This window comes from Myodes glareolus, chromosome 21 (genome assembly GCF_982192425.1).
Source record: "Myodes glareolus chromosome 21, mMyoGla1.1, whole genome shotgun sequence".
Taxonomy (NCBI): domain Eukaryota; kingdom Metazoa; phylum Chordata; class Mammalia; order Rodentia; family Cricetidae; genus Myodes; species Myodes glareolus.
In genome coordinates this window covers 52,151,037-52,173,856 of record NC_142046.1, presented here as the reverse complement: position 1 = coordinate 52,173,856, position 22,820 = coordinate 52,151,037, and the positions used below count along the sequence as shown (strand labels likewise).

Sequence of the window (22,820 nt, the reverse complement as noted above, 5' to 3'; positions counted from 1 at the left end):
GACTGCTTCCAATCCCGTGCCTCTCCCCAATGGTGAGCCTGTGCAATTACCCACACTCCAGGAGGCTCCAGACAAGCCTTTACCCTGCAAACAAAATGCAGCTTGTAGGCCACACCAGCTGCCAAACCACACACAGTGTTAGATTTAGAGAGCTAAAAAAATCTTTCCAACTCTATAGTATAAGCAATAAAAATATAACTGTACCTGTGCACAGAAAGCTTTAAATGACACTGTGTAACGCACACAATGATACAACCTCCAACTTAATCAGAATGATAATGACGTATGCCAATCCTGCATTACTTGAAATTGAGCGATTTTTACGTCTGACAAGTTTACAGAACTGGGATAAATGGCACGAGTGATTTCAATATATGCTCATACTTTTGAACCAAATGGTGAAGGTTAAAATTTTTCCTTTCAAGGGCCTCAATCAGCCACAAAGGAAAACAGTAATCACTGTCTTTTCAGCCAGCCCAGCCGCATTTGTCAGCCCTTTCTCCGTCAATGCAGCCAGAGCAATCAACCTGCCAAACATTCAGAATGGAAAAACAATCTGAAAATACAGGGTATAATGCACCTGCCAGTGAAAATGGCCATTTCAAGAAAAGCTAGTGATCTCAGTGACCCTGCTGAGGAGGCGGTGGCGCAAAGGGGAAAGAACACGTAGAAGAATTCTTAGTGATCGCCACTCTCCTGCACACTGACACTTCCTTACAAAGCACGCCAATTACAGCTTTTGTGCTACTTAAAAAAATGAAAGCTTTTTTTGGGCAAAATAATCACATAGAGAAACAGAAAGACACTACTCTTTCTTAGATGAATTCTCATACACAAAGGATTATTAATCTGAAAACAGTGTGCCTGATGGTGACTCCACCCTTACTGTTCCAACATTAGGATGTGACTCTGCCGTAAGATAATCTACGGGGATACTGATGAAATAATTTAATTACATTTACATATAAGCTGACTTCTAGAGTAACAGGAGATCATATTTTCATGAAAATTTAGTATGCGGGTTGCTCTTCTAGCGCCGTGGGTTTCTTTTTCTTTTTTACATTTAGTGTGAGAAAAGAATGTACCTCTATTTTTGCTAATACTTTCAGCTTTCCTAATCAATTCTATTAACTAGCGGGTTCACTGTATGTAAATTCTAAAATTAAGGATGTCGCCCTGGACAAGTCATTCTCAAGCAAGGTGGATTATAAATTGCGGTCTCCTGCCCACATCTTCTACCTCTGCTCTGCTCTATTAATACCACTTCGAAGTGCCAGTTCCAAAGACAGGCATCAAATTCCTGTCCTAATGCACAGAGTCAGAATTGTAGCACTAAATGACCTTCTAATTTGCATATTTAACAGAAAGGCTGTTGTTTACAGACACTCTTTCCTTCTGAAATATTAAATATAGATCAAGTACGTTAGCTCCTGGTCTGTCTGTCTGTACATAGCATTTGCTAAATCATACTGTAGCTGGATGATTAGCAGCAATTCTGGAAACACGTCTCGTGGAATTTTATTTTAGAATCAATGAACATACATCCTTTTCTACAATGATTAAATATGGATTTAAAAACTATAATTAGTACTTAAATCAAGCTTCAGAAAGGTCATTAAACTGATTTTCCAGGAATATAAAACAAACAATAGGCTGCTTAAAAAATACTACAAAGTGAATTATTCTTGTTATAAAGCAATTCCTAATCACATATGTGTGTGAATGTTCCTCTGGAGCCAATATGCCCTTCTTAACTAAGAACTTCTACAGCCATAGCTAGGACCACTAATATGGCCCTAGATCTAATACCACAGTTGTAAAGACGGTCTCAAGGCACTCCCTGTTATGTGGTAAGCTATAATGTACTTAAAACTGGAAGACTGCAAGTGAACAGGAAGACTGCCAGGCTACATCAATTTGCTGATGAATATTCATGACTACATGCTAAGTGGTTAACTCCATGCTTTCCCTGACAGAGAAGCTAAGGTTACAGGCTGAGCAGCAAGAAGTGCAGAGAGACAGCGGTTACTCTCACAATGACACATCTGTCAGTGCATGCTAAAGCTACGTTTAACGAACCACTCAATTTTTACTGCAAGTTAACACCAAAATTGTGAGGCATTTTGGTGAACGGAAAGAAAACTGTTCTGTAAATTAAATTGCACCTAGAGATAACACCAAGGAGTGAAGTTCTGGTTGCTAGAATAATTAGCAAAGCAGTGGGGTAATCAGTTAAATCATCTGTGAAATGGGTGGCTTCTGTTAAACTGAAGGAAGGTGTCTTCTGAATAGGGCGCTCATTTACATGCCATTCATACTTCAGAAATGTTTGAGAAGCCATAAAGTATTCTTTTGAATAATTCTACAGTAACCACATTTAGATAGTAATATGCAAGATCTTAGAATATCCATAATAAACAAACACTGCAACTTATAAATCCATCACTTATAGTTTTCAAGATAAAGCTAATAAATCCCATCGCTAGTGCATTGCTTTTCAGGAAATATAACTATTGGCAACCAGCTCACTGTTAGCATTATTATACTGACATATATCCTTTTAAGATGATTTACTAGCTTATGATGAATTGCTAACTTAAATCAGGGAATTTGTTGCTCATAAAAAATGATTCAGCTTATAAAAATCCAACTAACGAATAATGCTGTAAACATCTACCAGCAGTGAGAATTCCCCAATAATTAACTAAAAATCCAGACTAGACAGGAGCAATTTTCCCTTAATATTTTCTAAATAACCTTAAGATTTATTTATTTATTTATTATTATTATTTATTTGATGTGGGTAGGTACATGCCTGGGTCCATGTGTGCCATGGTGCCCATGAGAACGCCAGAGAATAACTTGTGGTCTACCATGTGGGTCCTAGGGATCGAAGTTGGTCATCAGAGTATGCAGCAAGTACCTTTACCCACTGAGCCATCTTGCCTGCCCCCTATACATCTGGCTTCGTACACCTTCAAATCAAATGATGATTTAAAGCAGCCTGCAATGAAACACAGTTGTATCAGTGTACTGATAAGATTCATTCCTTCTTCCTGGGCGGTGGCGGCACACACCCCTAGTTCCAGCACTTGGGAGGCAGAAGCAGATGGATCTCTGAGTGTTAGGCCAACCTAATCTATATAGAGTGAGTTCAAGGGCAGCAATGGCTACACAGAGAAACCCTGTCTTCCTGTCTTTCTTGCTGTTTGAATAGGATCACTTCTATTTGCTTAATAATTTGGATTTCAACAAGGGAAACAGAACTGACATCTTAATAACAAGTATTTTGAATTTAGATATGTTGGGAGGAAAAATCTATTTTATTTTGTGTGTATGACTGTTTTGCCTACATGTATGTCTGTATAGCACATTTGTGCAGGACCTGTGGAGGCCAGAAGAGAGCGTCGGATCCCACTGGGGCTGGAGATAGACAGCTGGGCTCACGGGATAGCTGGAGTGCTAAAAATCAAACTCGGTCCTCAGAAGAGCAACCAGTGCTCTCAACCACATCTCTCTAGCCCTCTCAACATAACTTTTCTTAAATAGAAAATTTGGGTTTTATTTTGGCTGAATTGGTATTATTAGTAATCCAGTTATCTGTGATCTCATTAAATATTACTTTTTCGTCTGGGTCATAGTTTTATTCAGATTTAAATCCTTCAATTCAAAATTAAGAACACATGACATAATGTTCAGCTCTATTTATATTCTCACATATTAAAGGTTAATGTTAATTCATTAAATAATTTACTTTGAAGCTTTTAAAAACTATTTTAGATAAGGCTAATACTAAATTATTAACTAGAAGACCCACAAATTTAGTCTACAAGTGGAAAGTGTGGATTCTAGATAATAAGATCATACAACAAAAAAGATCATAAGTTGTTCACATATAACAAGCTTCTGTACATTATAAACACTAATCAACACTAATTCATTAAACCAAGAAGCAATCGGTGAGAAATCCCTCCACATATGAAGTGGAATGTAGGAAGGAGATGGCTTCTCACAGCAATGGAGCAGCAAGGCTGCTCCACTTCTAACCCCAGAGTTTCTCTCACTGCAGACTCAGGTTCATCAACTAACTTTCCGGGACCTTGGCTTCCAAAGACTGTAAACTGCTGGGTAGGTTAACCAGCCTTTTTGAATTTCTTTATACTTTAAATCCTTTTTGTAACTAAAAAACAAAAATGCAACAACAAAAATCCACACTGAAGAGGCAGATAATAAAAAAACAGCGCTATCTTCAAAAGTTAAAACTTTTAAAAGGAAAAGGCAGAAAGCAAGAGTGCGCCTGTGGGCATCACTCTGCCTTCTGGAAGCTGCCTGCCTGCAGAGAAGGGAATTGACTGAGGTCACGTGGTCTTAGCCAATTTCATTCACAGTAGGTGCTTTAAGGCAGCTAAGCACCTTGATTCAGAAACAGTACTATAACTCAGTGTAAACTTGACAGTAAGAAGATAGCTAGACTAGAGAAAAATAATGTGAAATGGCATTTAAAAGGGCAGGATTAACCACGTAAGTAAAAGGCAGGCTGTAAGACTGAAGGCCAGTTTTCACTCTCGCTCCTCCCGCACTGACCATACCGCCTTCTGAATTGACTTGTTACACGCCAGTTGTTTCAGGGTGAACTTTTTTTCTCAGATAATTACAATAAAAAAAATTGCAGTGCTGGGGCTTGAACTCAGTGTTTCATAATGTGAGGCAAACATGCTACCACAAAACAAGACTCTGAGTCCCTTAAGTAATTGTTAAATGGTAACCATCTGGTTCAGTTTGAGGCGCGCTGAATTAAAGCAATGGATGTGGTTAAACACAAAGTGTTCTCATTATAAAAATCTTATTTAATGTTTTTTCGTCTTGCCTCTAGAATTTCTACAACATGAGAATGAAATTTAATGTCATGAAATTAATTGTAATGACATTGAAAAAACAAATTATCTAATTTTTGTAAGTAGTTGCAAAGGCTATGATTGGCTTCACATTATGAGAATACGCTCCTCGTTCTTCTTCACTCGGATACTCCAAGCTCTAACTAAAGCACAAACTAAGGAAAAGGTGACCTCGTGCCTTCATATGCAGATGGCAGACACTCAATAAACTCCGTGAACACTTGTTAGGCTCCAAATAAACAAACATGGGTTTTTATAAAGTAAGCCTCTAAATGGAGTCTACACAGGAGAACTCTAAAGGATGCTGAAGTGGGTGGATGCACCCTCTGCAATGGGCTCCATTCACTTATCTTCTCCTTTCATTTCCGTCAGTGAAGAAAATGTCTATTTATTATTGGTGAAAGGGCTTCGTGCTTCCCCCTTCCCTGGAGCTCACACTAAAATGATGCTACTCTGATGCAGACATGGCATTGCGCTGTCTGAGCCACATTCTCCTTTTGAATGAAGTGTTGCTAAACTACAGCTCTACACCAATAAACTTGGCCCTTGTAGTTAGTATTTTTTGAAAAGGAGATATAGTAAGAAAAGAGATGGTATTATTTTTTTAAAAAAAAATTCATTATTTATAGCTGTTTGTATTGGACTGTAACAAAACTTAAAACTACTTAGTACAGGTTACTAACAAAAACACAAAGTTTGCTGCTTTGTGGCAACATGAGAGACAATACACATCTTAGAACTGGTTAACCGTGGTTTGAAATAGTTACTAGTTGGTAAGCCTTGATACCACCTCTTATTTTTAAGCTTCTTTGTGTGTAAATAAGTATCAATGCTTGGGCTGGAGAGATGGCTCAGTGGTTAAGAGCAATGGCTGCTCTTCCAGAGGACCTGAGTTCAATTCCCAGCACCCACAGAGTGGCTCACAACCATCTGTAGTAGAGTCTGATGCCCTCTTCTGGCATAAAATCATACATGCAAATAGAGCACTCATATACATCAAATAAATAAACAAATCTTTAAGAAAAAAAGACTCAAGGCTTAACATTTGGGGTTGCTGCATGTGTGTGTGAGCGGGCATGAGTGTGTGTGTGTGTGTGTATACACACATGCACTACATACAGGTACCACCTGTGTATACATGGCCACAGAAACCAGAAGAAGGCATCAGATATCCTGAATGAGGATTCCTAAGACATTGTAAATGACTCAGTGTGGTGACTAGGATCCTCGGAAGAGCAATAAGAGCTCTGACCTACTGAGCCATGTCTTCTAGACCCCAACCTTCAAGATTGGTGACAGGGTTAGAAATACAATACCTAGTATGTGGTGAGCACTGAACAGTTAGATTTTCAGCCACTGATTTAAACAGAATTAAAAAATTCTCAAAATTTAAGCATTCTGAGAACTATTATAACCAGATAGCTTCAATAATATACTTAAGAGATACTGACAGATTCAACTGAGTTCAGAATTCAGAGGGCCACAAAGAACACAAAGTGAACACGTGCTTAAGTCTCTACAGTGACACAAAAATAGAATTCAAGAAGGCTATCCAGGAGACTATGTAATGGTTTCACTTCTGAGCCTAAGAACACACATGAAAGCAGGAGAACAAAGTACCCTGGTGAAGCGTGTTCTAATCAGGTAGCGCTGATTACCGTGGGCAGTCAGTCCCCACCACATGCTACACACAGGCATCAACGGCAAGAAGAAATAGTTCCGAGGCTCAGGGAAAAGTCGGCAAAGTTGAAGTATAATACTGTTAAAGGCCACTCACCCTGCATAATTCCAAAGTTGGGGAAAAACAAATAAAAAAACAGTTTTTATCTTAAGCTTGTGGGCCTTCAACTTATCTGAAAATTTTTAACTGAAAATTTAAAGATAAATTAAACATTAGGTTACATTTACACACTTGATTTTCTATAATTCATTAGGAAAAATTGTTCCCTATACATGAGCCATTATAAGAGTAGTTTATAATGTGTCCACAATGCCTTATGCAAAATTCCCAAACTGTCAACAGTTCCAAAAACCTAACTTACTTAGTGGCTAACACTGACATGATCATAAGAAAAGCTATTTGTAATTATTATTTATTTCATTTAGTTTGCTTCCATCTTTTATTTCTGGAATGTCAATGTCCAAGATGCTGCTGGAATGTTAATGTTAATACTTTACCACTTTCCTGAAAGCTGAATGGCTACAAAACCCAATACACATATTGTCCCAAAGGTTTTAGACAGAGATTGTGGACCTGCACTCAGAATTCTATTTAAGTCTCCTTTATGTGTAACATAAACTCATTAGTTTAGCTGGCTAAAGAAAAGTAATCATATTTCTTTGTGCTTGAGCTTTTTAATGATACTTTAAAAATTAATCCTCTTAAAAATAAGTACTCTGGTTTAAGAGTTGAAGGACTCCACATTTAACATAAGGATCTGTTCATAGGGCCTTGAATCACACCCATATTAAAGGCTACTCAATAATTAACAGAATCCTTAAATAATAAAAAGAAGCTTAAGAGTTAAGTCTATACATGTTCATGTATTACATTAAAAAAAAAAAAAAGGCCAGGCTGGACCACGTGTGTGTGCCTGTTAATTCCAGTGTTATGGAGGGCAGAAACAGGAGGATAGCTGGGGCTTGCTAGCTGCCAGTATAGTTCCAGGTTCAATGAGGCAGAATCTGCGTGTCCAGGTAATGAGGCAAAGTGACAGAGGACACCCATCCTCCTCTAGCCTCCATGTGCATGCATATACCACACTCCCTCACCCCTAAACACCAAACATCATAGATAAAGAAGAAGCTGGTGGTGGTGCCTGTCTTTAATCCAGCACTCAGGAGACAAGGGCAGGCAGATCTCTGTGAACTCGAGGCCAACCTGGTCTACAAAACGAGTTCCAGGACAGCCAAGACTACACACAGAAACCCTGTCTCAGAAAGCAAAAGCAAAACCAAACCAAACCAAAATCAAAAATAAAAGATAAAGAAAAGAACAACCCAATCTACTCACTTAACACAGTCTTAACGACAGTCGTATTAAGGGCAGACACTCACCTTCTTTGGGCTGAGCTGTAACGGGGGTCTGAGTCTCCTTCGTGTATGTGACGATCTCTCGAGGGGGAAAGTCAACTTGAGTAATTTTGGCCATTCCAAGTTTAATAGGTCCTCGTCTAAATGAGTGAATAGAAATGCTTTTAAACACAATGAAAGATAAATTTTGCAACAAGCTTGCTATTTTCAAAACTTAAGAACTGAACATCATGTGTATCTAGCACTGAAATGTAAAACCCTGTGTTACTAGGGAAATGTGAGGTGATTGGTGAACTGGCTTTATCTTAGCGAAAGGATTAGAAGGTAGCACAGACAAAAGATAATTCCGAATCACTCAGGGCACCTTTTCTCATTTTAAAAACCAAGTTGGTGTTTTTACTATTATCAATAATTTATTATCATATTTATTATGCATACAATGTTCTGCCTGTAGACCAGAAGAGGGCACCAGATCTCATTACAGATGGTTGTGAATCACCATGTGGTTGCTGGAAATTTAACTCAGGTCCTCTGGAAGAGCAGCCAGTGCTCTTAACTGCTGAGCCATCTCTCCAGCCTGGTTTTAATTTTCAAAAGGTAAGTAGTGCCATTTCTCAGGACACGGAGGGGTGTGGGGAGTAACAGTTTGAAAGGATAGGAGTTTCGGAATGGACTGCTAAACATGGTAGGTAGGCTGTGAGAACCAGCAACGATGATTCCACACTTTCTTGAAGAGTCAAATACCTCACCGAGGCCTTGTGTAGTTCCACTCACCAGTGCCGGGTTCTGACTTTAAGACTAAAAAGCAGGCTTCTGCTGAAAGCCTGTTCTCTTTAAATACGTTTTATAGTGTGAGTGTACACGTGTGTATGCATGTTTGTGAGTGTGTAGGTCAGAGGACAACTCTGAGAGTCACTTCTCTCCATCACCCGTGTGCAGGTTCTAGAGACTGAACTCTAGCGGCCAGGCTAGCATGGCGAGTGCCTTCACCCCAAGCCATTTCGACATTTTTTTACTTCTTACGTTGAGTAGTCACACGAATCACATCAGTGTGGATTTTAAAATAAATTATTAATTTTTTCAAACTCTACATAGTCAATATTATCTGTGATTCATAGTGAACAAACTAAGGTGGAAGTATTCATGTTTCTTGAATATAATGAAACCACGGAGGTCGCTTCTGATTTAGTGAAATGGAAGAAATAGCAGAAGAGTTGAAATATAAACCAAAAGAAAAATATCTCTTTTAGCTATTCAGGGAAGTTTCACTTGGTTATTAGGCATTTAAATTATAAACTAAAGTATGCTTCCCAACTGCCAAAAGTTCTTAATCATGAAATTCTCTTGAAAGGACATCTAATACAAACATTGTTGCAACTTTCCTAGTATCTGAAATAAATGTCTCACATTTCATAAACATCTTTTTCAATTTTTGTCACTGTTAATACATATAAATATTTTTCCATTTTATTTAATGACCATACAGATTCTTTATTTTAAAAATGGAATAAAATTAACACACTGAAAAATTAATTTGTGAGCCAGGCACAGTGGCACACATTTGTAATCCTAGTACTTGGGAGACGTGAGTATTGGTTTCAGTAGTTGAGGCCAGCCTGGGCTACAGAAGACACTATCTCAAAAGAAGAAAATTAAAAAACAAAACAAAAATTCTTTCTCTAAGGTATTCTATGTGAGCCATGAAACATTTCTAACATATTTTCTACTTCAGGAATAGTTTAGTCATGGGAGGAAAAGTATTTTGAAATAATTAAATGGTAAAATTTAAGAATATTTGAAGCAATCTAGAGTAGTCTAAGAATAAAGTTTGAAATAAGAATTTTATATTCTTGACTTTTAAGATGCAGACCGTTAAAGAATAAAGCACTCACTTACCTAGAAGCAAAAGGAGGACAGGCTAACGTTATCAGGAACAAATTACTACCTTGAAAGCATAATAAACCCGATAGCAAAAGGAAACATTTTTTTTTTTTTAAATTCTAAGACTTTCTAGAAGGGCAAAGGTAATACCTCACTTCTCCAAAAGCAACATTTACTGACAGTAAGGAACCAAGGGAGACAGAGCAAGCAGACGTCCCTGTATGGAATCGAGGCTTATTCATTCTTGCTTCAGATGCAATGCTCAAGTACATATTTGAGAAGCTGCAAATCCCCAAGGGAAAAGAGCTATCTTGGTCAGGTACAATGGCCGCAGCAAATACTTTTATTTGTACTGGAGCCCAGAATGAATGAATGAACAGTGATACAATGAGCAAACAAGCAGAAATCCAGGGCCAGAGTATAAAGACTAACGTGTCTTTTTCCTTTCAGGACTTGAGACTTTCTCACTAGCTTTATTACAGAAAAATTAATTTTCATATCAAGTAACTCAGAAAATATTCAATTACAAGGATAAATTATTCAATTAAAAGGATAAATGAGATGTCACAGTAAAACATAACTTTAGTCTTAACTAGACACAATATTAGAAACTTAAGCAAAGTAAAATTAGGACAGTTTCACAAAGAAGCAAGTGAATTATTAAAGAGAGAAGGAAATAAATCTATGCAATACCCCAAATCGGAATCTGAGTGAAGCTGAAGAACTGATGGATCTGTATCCCAATGCAGCGTCCTAAATGGTTGTAGGACAACCATGAAGCATTAGTAAAAAAGGTCAGAAGTTAGTCAAGCAAATGCATTCTACAAATGGCTAATACTAAAGTACTATTCACAACTAAGAACTACATGTGTTTGTTAGTAAGACTCAAACAAAGCCCTCACTCCAATGCTCTAGCGCACACACAAAGCATCAAGGTGGTTAAGAATGCAGACATATAACCCAGAACAATTCAATGTATCTTCACAATGTGGGAAACTAGCGTTGCGCAAAAACAGACACAAACAGCTACAGCACAGAAACCAAATATACATTATTTATGGATGGTAAACAAAATAGGCTATGAAAGAGTTAAAAAGAGTTTTGAGATTCCTAATGAAAAAAGATTAGTAGAAATAGTTAACATATTCTTGCCCAAAGCTTTAAATGTGTGCAGGAAATTGCCATCCTGGTAAAGGAAATGAGTCAACACATAAGCCTTTTGGTAAGAAAACCAAGACTATTCCACTGGGATACAAAGTGGCTAACATTTCCAAAGTGTGACCTTGCTGTAATTCATGGGTTAAGCACTGCCTTGGGCTTACATGTCACTGCTTTAGAAAAGAACTAAGATTTCTTTATCTAGAAAAAAAATAGATTTTTTTTTCCCTTTCAAAAGGATTTACCTAACTTTTGGAGAATCTCAATCCTAAATAAAGTCAGTGCTATTTTATTACTGCCAAGTGGGAAAATCTAATATCTGATCTTTTCCACCTAAGATAAATCTAGTCTTTATCAGACAAAATGCACTTTATCGCACTGGCATTTTTGTGTGTTGGCAATACTTGTCCAATACAAGTCCGCAGCTCCATACGAAAGGCAACGTGCAGCTCTACGTGTAACACCAGCATTTTGTGGGGTATCTGCCTCTCATTGATACAAGTTATAGAACACACAACTAGTTTTAGTTCTATAAATTTTAATACAACAAATGGTTTCTCAGCTTGCCTGCATAATTTATCAATGAAAAACAATTAGATGAAATAAGAGAACTCCTTCCTCTTACGGAGAAAGCTCTTGGGATTTAAAAGGGTTGTATGTATGCAATGAGAGAAGAGGGCACAGTGAAGACCAACTTTGTACTGAGCAATGAACAGCAACAAACTTAGGCTTTGTTAAACCAAAAGCAGTTTGATGAGATGGTCTCCAAGGAATGTTCTGTCAACAGCCTCTACATTATACAAGGGTTGACCAATAACATAAACTTCCTTGTTGAGAATGTCATTTCATTTTAGTCTAAAATTGAGCAAAATTTCATTTCAGAATACAGCAAGTACTAAAAAATACTCCATTAAAAATAAGTGATTATATGTATTAAAAGGTTTTTTAATCATATAAAGTATAATCCTAATTCTTAAAAAATAAACTAATCAAAAGTAGGGGGAAAGGGGGGGATAAGCCTGGATTGTCTGACTGACAGTGAACAATGAAACGCAGCTTCCAACATGCAAACTGAAAGTGCATCCTTTTCTGCTGCCCTTTTCAGCAGCGCCAACAGAAGCGTCTATTCAACAGTATCCTGTGTGCAGTGTCCACTCTATCTCTGCCTGGTTGTTAGGACAAATCTTGGACTCCCTGGCCAGCAGCTGCAGGTGCGTGCACAGAGCCACTTTAACGACTGCATGCATTGCCTGGGGCATTTGTCCTCACTCCTCCACCAGCCCTGCTGCTCAGTGTGCGCTCATTTCAAGTCGCTTTCAGATCTGAATATTCTATTGAAGAGCCATGTATTTAGAAATGCAACACCTTACTACAGTTTTAAGCATCTACAAATTATCTTCCCATTACGGAACTTGGAGATAAATCAACAAAATTCAGGTTTCTATTTGTATGTGTGAAATGGACAGACAGCCCTCTTGAAAGTTATTTCAGGTAAGTTAGTGCTTTCACAGGGCACTGAATTGAGGTTTAAGAGTTCTTTTCTTTCCTGCTAAACTTACATAAAAACTATTTTCTTTCTCTAGTAAGAACAAATACCTTGAAAGTTCTCAAGATACTTGCTTTCTTATTTTACAGAAAGTCATAAAATATACCTTACATTAAGCACAAGAGTCTAGAATGGCATTCTGTGGAAGCAGAGGATCTAGCTTCCATGGTAATCTACAGTAATGAAGATAAAGCTGGCAATTTTATGAACATCTATTTGTTCACCACACCAACAGTTTTCTTACCAGTACTTACCTCCCATACCAATTTACAACAGCCCAAGGCCTCTCTAGTAGCTTCTAGGTTATTCATGGAAGATGAAACTTTTTAACTCACAGTAATTTTAAAAATTCAAGTAAATGCTACACGGTACCTTTAAAAACAAACTTACTGACAATGCTTTTAAATAATTGCTCTATTCTTATTATAAATGAGGAACAATGAGCTCATAAAGTATAAATTATTTAAATAAAGATAACATGTAATATTAAAGAATTTAGAAAATACAGTAACTTATTTGAGAAGTATTTTCACTGTTATAATGTTGGTCGTAGAAGAGGAAAAAACCCTTTCACTTGAAAATATAAGCTGCTTATTAGATATTTAAAGAAATATTGACATATTTGCATAGATGAGTGTGGAAATGCCAGGCATGGAGGCACTGGGGAGGCAGAGGCAGGTGAGATTGAGCTGGAGGCCAGCTTGGTCTACGGAGTGGGTTCCAAACCACTCAGGGCTACATGCTGAGGCCCTGTCTTAAAAGCAAAGAGCATGAAAGCATAAACCAAATAGCTGTAGTCATAAAAATTAATTTAGATTAAACTGCCTTCATGATATGTATAACTATATAGAGTAAAATTATTTGTCAAAAGAAAGTTTTATTTTTTTCTTACATAAAAGTTGTCATTCACCTGCAACAAAAGCATTGCTATATTAGCCACTTTCGGAAAGCACATCTCAAATTCAAGTTTTCTGTACCTTTTATTTTTACATTTTATTTTTATGTATATGAGTGTTAGCCTATATGTGCCTGATTCCAGCAGAGATCAGAAGAAAGCATCAGACTCTCTGGAACTGGCGTTAGAGATGGTTGTATGCCACAGTGTGGGTGCTGGGAACTGAATCTGGGTCCTCTGCAAGAAAGATGCACTCTTAACTGCTGAATCATCTCTCCAGCCCATTTCTGTACTTTTAATTGTTAATGACAATCTGATTATTTTGGAACTGAATATAGTGTTGACTTTTGGGGCCATCCAGCCCCTTTTATTTGCAGAGTTTGTTGTGGGGTTTTTGTTTGTTTCATTTCCCTCTCAGAGTTAATTGCCTATTTTTATCTTTAATCATAGATGCACACATGCACAGGGGGAAAAAGATGAGAAGTTTTAATAATCTTTTTTCTTGTAATGCTGGGTATCGACAGCTAGGGCTTTGCACACGCCAGTTAAGTCCTTATTGCTGACTATAATTTGGCCTTTAAAAGGATGCTAAGATGTTTTTCTGGGGAGGATAGTTTACTTTGGCCCCAAATAAGGACTCTGAATCAACTGTGGATTGACCTGTCGTGTTTACTCTTGTTTCATGGTGCTGGTAAATAAACCTGCCATCTGCCGTGTGCAAGCAGGACACAGAAAGATTTGATAACACTTTCCTCAACGTGGCTTTTAGAAAACAGATGAAATGTTACTAAATTTCTGAAAAACAAATTTCAACATGTATGCAGAATCCTAAAAACAAACATGAAATAAAGTTTTTGTTTTGTTTTTGAACATGTTCATATTTATTGTACATCAAAAGATTTCATTTCTTTGATCACATGATAACATTTTGAAAAAGATCTGATAACTTCTACCTTCTCCGACAAGGAAACAGAACCAGAACCAGAGAGGCTAATGTGCTCAATGCCACCTATAGTTTTGCTCTGAGGTAGGGCACAAATATACAAAGCCCAGCTTAATTTACTCTAACTGCACGAATACAGTTTTATGAGGCAGACATAAGCTCAATACAACCGCTAAGTAAATCAGTGTTTCTTTGGTAGTAATTCTTTAACACTGATAATTTATGTATTATTTTACAATTTTATTTTATTTATGTGCTTGTGTATGTACCTCGCTTGTCTGTATGTGCACAATGTGTGTGCAGCGTCCACAGAGGTCAGAAGTTGGATGCCCTGGAATTATAGTCACAGATAACTGTGGGCAGGCAGATGTGGGTGCTAGGAACTAAACCGAGTCCTCTGCAAGATCAGACTACCCAGCTCTGATATTTTATGTTATGGTTATTTTTTTAATCTTATTTAACAGGATCAGCTACTTAATAAAACAGAATTGGGCTGCTTACTTGAATTGTTTCAATGTTCAATAGCAATTGGGAATGAAGCATAACAAAGATGTCCTATATTATTTGTAGTCAAAACAGTAACACAATAACCAGTACGTTTGTTTAAGTAGAACAAATTTAAATTCATGAACACCTCTGTTTTTAATATAAATTATCATAAAAACCACTTAACAATTTACTATAAATGTGTGACAGCTAAAATACTGTTGCAAAAATTTACCCCAATTTACAAGAGTATTTCTCTGCTGTTTAGATTTTAAGAAGTAAGTAATGAGTCAACATAAATATTTAGACTCCTTCCAAAGCACTGACAGCATGTGGCACTGAATGCATTCTGTTCTATCATTAAAATATTAAGAAAGAATTACATACCTAGATCCCACGGCGCCATCTCCAGAATCTTGGCTTCCAGCTTCACTTGGCGTGCTCACAGATTTGGATGATGGAGACATAGGAGGAGGGACTAAAAGTGAGACAGACAGGTATCTGCTGTTACTACACGGGGAGCTTGCTTAGCTTATGATGTTTCAAAAATAATTCAACATGAGCAATTAAAAAAGGAAAAAGGTAAGAAATCAACCAACAGAAATCTATGGGTGAAAATGAACATCAGGAGAAAGGGGAAAAGACAGTCAACAACCATGCTGAGGACTCATGCAGTTTCTCTGGCAAGATGCACCTAGGCTTTCTATGTTTAAGGGCACAATTACGGAAAGATGTATCTTCATCTTGTCCATCAGCAAAGCGGCCACTAATTTCAAAGGAGAACATTCCTTCTCACTTTTTTAATACCACTCTTATAAGACCATCCTATTTTATTTGTTAATTGTGATTACCCTGCCAAAATTAAAACTTTGAAATATGCTTCAAGTAATTTGATCTCTGGTTTTCTAAGATTTGCTTTAAAATGTTAAACTTTGTCTAATAATTTTTCTTTCAAACAATTTTAGAGCTAGGGACATAGCTCAGTGCCTGTTGAGCAAGAGCAAGGTCCTGGATTTGATCCCTGTTGCCTCAAAAAATTAGTATTTAAAATCAATCCATTTCTCTCCATTGAAAATAGGCAATTTAGAGAAAGGATATAGATAAAAGAATGGCTCCTTTAAAATGTTCATTAGTTTCCAGCAATTTGGATGGAAAATGCAAGCAGGCCATAAAATAGCATGCCTTCTAGACATGATGCATAACATAAAGCAACACATGCAAATTACACACAGTAAGATGTATGGTAACTTCTTACCCCAGTACTCAGAAAAAACTGAACGTACAGACAAAGATACAGACACCCAAAATATTCTTAATCCCTTCTTAGAGAAAACATACATTCTTCATAGTTTATAAAACAATAGCAACTGTTTTTCTCCAATGTTTCAACAGCATGTAACAGCAGTTAAACGTGCACATTTCATGTTATGACATTTGGAAAACTTTTGGATTACCATAGCAGAAAGTCTAGGAGGCTCATCACTGCCACCTTCTGGTTAAATTTTTTACCATAAATGTCCCCAATCCCAATTATCTTTTTAAAATAATCTTTCAGTGTGCAACATTAAGTGACTAACACATTTCATGTTGCGCTGACTTCACTTAATAGACTTCACTTAATATCTACTAAACAAAAAGTAAATTCCTAATTATATAATCAGTAATATATAAAAAAAAGCCACAGCTAGAATGTTTGTTTTCTGAGCCTTGCTTGTATTTCAAACAGTATTAAAAACAAAACCAATGTTTCTAACATTTTGATTAAATGTAAGAGAAGCAATTAGGCAACCTGTGGAACTTGATACTATTCACTTATGGCTGGCACTGTGCTAGGTGCTGCACCTACAATTCAGTATAGCTGAAACGGAATGGATCTAAAGCAAAGTAACAGTGTGAAAATCCTAGCTTCTTATAGGTCCATTTCCTTATCCTCCTGTCCTCTCACTGGAAGCCTCTGCTGGTCTACGCTCTGGCTGCACACAGCAATGGCACTGAGAAAACAGCTGCTCGTCTACTGTGCTATAAACACAAATACATGTTTATTAAATTGTAGCGAAGCACGGTATTTCCATACCAAAGATATCCAATATAGTAAGTCTATGTTCTTTAAATTGTATATATAATTTTATAATTGAGAAACAAATTTCTTTACAGATACATATTAGAAAGACTGAGGAAAATAGTAAAGTTACCATTAATATATTTCTCTGTTAGAAAGCATCAGAAATATTTTCCATTTTCATTGTCTTTTCCTCTTTCTGTTGATTTCAAGTATCAATGATTCTATTTAGTAAGTTTAATCATAACTCACTTTGTGAAGATTGCATTAAAAATAGGCAAAATTCTTTAGAAATAGGTTAAATAGAAATTACATATACATAAATAAAATATATTAATCCAGTTCTGAAATGAATGTTTCAGAAAAAAAAATCAAGAGTGACAGGGCTACCAAATTCTCACGATGGTTCACCTAGGAGAAATATCACTGTGGCTTTAAACGTGCATTCAAAAAAAAAAAAATCTCCATCCCAACAACCCCAAACTCTATTCTCAGTGCTCAGAGGCTGTTGAGAGAACACATAACAAAGTCTGAGTTCCTTTCTAGCTGACTAACTTCATCTTGTAACAGAAAGTAATGTGCCTCAGAAGGGACTACCTGGAGGATGCAAATCACTATTATCAAAGGGTGGTTTTGAAAAACTAATAGAAAACAAAGGAATGGTAACTAACTAAGTACCACACTGTACTCAATTAGTCTCAGAAAAAAAATAAAGGAATATGGTAATTATGCAATGAGGCAATGCCACTATACTCTCAGACTTCAATAAATCACTGAAGTAATGAAAGTATATTCAAGGAGGAGAAGACTCTGAACTCTTGAGCTACCAAGTCTTAGAAAAGACTCACTTCTGGATTCATTTTAAACAGATGGCTTGTAAATATAATTGGCTTCAAAAATATCATAAGCCATTAATATGTAGTAAAATGTAATCAAGTATTTCAAGTATGATTTGCTTAGTAAGACAGTGATTTGATCAGAATGTCTTTATTTCAAGTTCTGTTTATAAAACAGCCAATAACACGTTTTGCATTGTCAGAGCATATGAATATGCTAATGGATTTAAGCTACACAGAAGTTCAAAGACAGCACCAAAGAAGTACGAAATAAAAACAAAACACTGATCACAGAAATAACACAAACGAGGAACTGTTTCAGTCTCTCGGATAAAAAGCTTTGTCAAGAAGACTTTACCCACCACCTAAGACCTTGGTTTTCCAAGGATATAAAATTAGCATTACAGAGTTTGTCCAGCGAAGAAATAACCAGAATATTCTTAACCATAAAGACCTAAAAATGCACTCAGATTTAAAATTAACACTAACTCTGGTCAACCACTCAGAGGCGAAGGATGGTGTAAGGTGGAAGAGACTCTGGGAAAAGAGCGTTTGCCAGGAAGAGCATAGAGAGGCAGGCAGCCATCGTGGGGGAGTGCAGAGACTGTGAACGTTGGCAGAGATGGTGAGTGGACAGAACCACGGCTGTGAGGTCTCCCGGCTACTGCATCAATACACACAACACTCATGCCTCATTCCCCCTTGTGGACGGACATGTGCTCCCAGCCGAAAGCTTAAGCTATCCGCATTCTTTGTCCTTCTAGGAAACATTGTCTAAATATTAACCTTTGAAATACAAATTTCTCCATTTATAATACCCCTCTTCTGATAATGAATGTTAATGTGTGTTTGCTATTGTTGTTGTTTAGCTTCATGAGACAGGGTTTCTCTGTGTAACAGCGCTGGCTGTCCTAGAACTCCATCTGTAGACCAGGCTGACTTCAAATGCACAAGAGATTTGCTTATCTCTGCCCCTGGAGCACTGGTCTTAGAGGCCTGGGCCACCATGCCTGGCAAAGCATCAATTATTTAAATAAAGTTAATAAAAATATAGTGTTAAAATATCATAATGAGCTGGGTGGTGGTGGCACATGTCTTTAATCCCAGCACTCAGGGCAGAGGCAGGCAGATGAGTTCAAAGCCAGACTGGTCTACAGAGTCAGTTCTAGGACATCCAGGACTATGCAGAAAAACTCTGTCTCTAAAAACAAAACAAAAAATCATAAAGAACAAATATTCCTTGTCGTGAAATGGTTTTTAAAAATTAAGCTACACTTGAAAAAAATGACCTGGCAACATACATGGTGTTTTCTCTAAAAATCTGATTTAAAATATCTAAAAGTTACAAGAAAATTCAGAAGAGGAAAACAATACTTAACTAGCAATGCTGTGCTTAAATTTAGCTCTTAAAAGTTAAAACTTTATTTTAGAAAATATCCAAATTTCAATTTCTGCTGTGTATTTGCCTACAACATCTTAAAGAAGGGTGTCTTTTGTTTGGTCTTTCCAAGTAGAAAGACATGGTCTTAAAAACTGAAGAAATACTGAAAGTGTGGCCTGTGTTGGCACCAGGGATAAAAATATGAGCAATCCTATGAGACAAAACCAGTCAAAGGGCCAACTAAGTAACAATTTACCAGCAAATACGATGAGAGGTTTTATTAGTGACATTAAGAAGAAAAAGACCGGGTAGTGGTGGTACACCCCTTTAATTCCAGCACTCCGAAAGGTAGAGGAAGGATCTCTGTAAATTCAAGGCCAGCCTGGTCTACAAGAGCTAGTTCTAGGGCAGAATCCAAAACTATACAGAGAAACCCTGTCTCGAACTCCCCCACCCCCCCAAAAAAAGATAAAAATAAAAATAAATTAAAAAAAAAAGACGTAGAAGAAAAAGAAGAGGAAGAACTAGTCAGGCATGGTGGTGCACACATTTAATCCAGCACTTGGGAAGCAGAGGCAGGCAAATCTCTTGTCCAGCCAAGATTACATAATCAGACCCCATCTCAAAGAAAAAAAATCCTTTTTAGTTGAATTTTAAAAAAAGAAAAATCATATTAAAGAGAAATATGTTTGATAGTGATTCAAGATATTTTTATAGAGAAAAGAAAACAAATATCCATACGTTAGGTCATGATACAAACTGGACTTTTAAAAAAAATTACGTTTGCCTGGTATCTCAGAGGTCAGAAGGACTCCAGTCCCCTGGAACTGGAGTTAAAGATGATTGTGAGCCACCATGTGGGTACCAGAAACTGAACCTGAGTCCTCTGCAAGAGTATCAACTGTGCTTAACTGCTGAGTCATCTCTCCAGCCTCTGGGTTTGCTTGTTAGTTTGTTTATTTGAAACTGGATTATTGAAAGAAAAAAAAAAAGTAACAACTTTACCTGTATTTTGTACTCTTCATGACAAATTATAAAGAAGGGCTAGGCATGAATATCAGAGTTATAAGTGTATGTTTTAAGGATTATGAAATGCATTTTGCCTAATTGTTTTTTAAGATTTATTTTTAATTATGTGTATGTTTCTGTGGCCACAGTACATAGGAATGCAGGTGTCCTGAGAAGCTAGAAGAGGGCGTCAGATCCCCTGGAGCTGGAATTACAGGGAACTGTAATCTACCTACATGGGTGCTGGAAATCTAACCCAAGTCTTCTGCTGAGCCATCTCTCCTGTCCTCCCATCCCTGCCCCTACTTTGCCTAATTGTTTAAAGGCAACAAGATCACCATAATGTGTTTAGCCCTTTATTGGTTTCATTATGTTAAATCAGCTAAGAGATGGAAAATAGTTTAGAAATAAGAAAGTGATCTGACTAGGACTTGGAAAGGCTAAAATCTTAAACAGAATCCAGGCCACAGCAGCTACTTAAAAGATATTCTTAACTCTGTGTAATCAGCTTATGTTCTGCAGTAAACATGATCTCTATGCCTTTACATTACTTATAAATTTCTGAATAAGTACTGTAAGCTACAATAAAGCAATGACACTTTGCTTGTTTCTCAAAGCCTGCTTACAGACGCACTAAACTGTTCCGTTTGGGCAGATCTAACTTTGTACTCTTACAGGAGGCTAAAAATTCTAAATATTCCCATGTCAAATAGTAAGATTATACTTAATCAAGATCCCGGGGCTGGAGAGATGGCTCAGTTGTCAAGAGCACTTGCTGCTCTAACAAAATGTACTGGCTAGTTTATGTCAACTTGACAGAGGCTAGGATCATCTGAGAGGAGGAAGCCTCAACTGAGAAAATGTCTCCAGAAGATCAGGTTGTAGGCAGGCTGGCCTGTAGGGCATTTTCTTAAGCAGCAATAGATGGGGGGCGGGGCAGCCAATTTATGGGTTCTATAAGAAAGCAGGCTAAGCAAGCCTTGGGGAGCAAGCACCCCTCCACAGCCTCTGATCAGTTCTTGTTCCCTGGGTTCTTGTCCTGCTTGAGTTCCTGTCCTGACTGACTTCCTTCCATTGAACAGTGATGTGGAAGCATAAGGCTTCCCAAGTTGCTTTGGTCACGGTGTTTCATCACAGCAATAGTGACCCTAACGAGGTCACAGAAGATTCCCAGTGCAGTTCCCAGCACTAACATGATGGCTGAACCCTCTTCTGACCTCCACAGACAGCAGGCATGCACATAGTTCACATACATACATGCAGGGAAAATACATACACATAAAAGAAAAATATTTTAAAAGTTAAAATCTTTCAGAAACCACTCACATTCATGAGCATTTTCATTAAAAAGAAAAAGCATAGCTATTTACAGTCTTTCCATAGTTTAATTTAGCAAAAATATCAAACTAATGACTTGAAGATTAGCAATACTTTACCTTTTATTCTCCACCTTTCTCTCATGTCTACACTTAGGACAAAACAATTGAATAAAGAAGAGACTTTTTAAGACATTCTGGCCAGTAAGGATGAGTGCTGTGCAAGCCTGCAGGCCTGAGTTCCATCCCTAGAACCCGGGTAAAGGTAGAAGCAAAGAGCTGACTTCACAAAGCGTTCCCCTGGCATATATGCCACCCCTCATAACAGTGATACGATCAAAATGAATCTACTAACAGAAAAGCAGCAAGGAAATGATCTCTACCTGCTATGGCTCAGTCTAAGCATGCATGTGCTACCTAGATACAAAATGACACTCCATGTGCTACACTTGCCCCAGCTAAAACCGTTTCTTTTTCAGCTTGTTATTGGCTAGGAACAGTGACTGAGGGACATTTTTATTTGATTCAACTTGCCTCATACTTTCAAACTCAAGTGTCACCTAAGAGAGGATACAAAATCCATGGCTGAAGGCCAGTTACAGTTCTGATGAGTACAGTTTCTATTTAAGGAAGTCTTGGCTTGAAATCCTTATAAACCCCTCCAGACTGTCAGCATGGCTCCTGTTGCTAAGCTACCAGTAACTCTTTGCAGCTCCTGTCATTAGAGCCTGTGCACAAGTGCACAGGATCAAGACTTCACACAGATGAAGAATAAAAATGGAATTGTTGGTATACTTCTAGGATTTGGAGTTTTTCAATATGATGCTGGACAATATCTCAGGATTTGAAGCTATAGTGGATGGAAGAAGGATTACTAAATTACATCAGATTCTACTAAATGGCAGTAATACAGCAATGCTGGTTCTTGAAGAAAGAATGGATTTCCTTGACTTATGGTAAATTCTGGATTTTTAAAAAACCTTTAATGTTTAGATTCTATAAGCATAAGTTTCTGTTAAAGGGAAATACTTTAAAGATGTACATCTATTTCCTAAGCTAATCATAGTTATCTTGTAGTTTGTCTTTGTTTTGTTTTGTTTGTTTTCTAAAAGACTAATAAAAGTTTTGATCTTGTTAAAAACAAAACTCTCATATCCTACTCCAGGCTTTAAATCACCTGGCCTCTACCCACTTCGCTGTTTGCTTCTCTCTGGCTTATCACACTGCAATCACATAAGCCTAGCTAAGCCTGAATCTTCCCAGGGACTCGGTACTCACTATTCCCTCCACCTGGATGGCTCCTACTTGCAGTTTATCATCCCTTCTGATCATTCCGTCCTGGCTCACACAGCTCGTCCAACACCCTATCTAATGCAGCCCTCA

General features: G+C 37.4%; 1 protein-coding gene across 1 annotated transcript in view; it reads right to left on the bottom strand.

Annotated features, from left to right (window-relative positions):
- Positions 1-22,820, bottom strand: part of Dync1i2 (dynein cytoplasmic 1 intermediate chain 2) — a 52,123-nt gene that overhangs the window by 20,237 nt on the left and 9,066 nt on the right. The window contains 4 exon segments of the mRNA XM_085680967.2: positions 7,953-8,068; positions 10,503-10,562; positions 15,225-15,315; positions 16,093-16,110. Of these exon segments, the coding sequence (XP_085537093.1) occupies positions 7,953-8,068; positions 10,503-10,562; positions 15,225-15,315; positions 16,093-16,110 (285 nt within the window).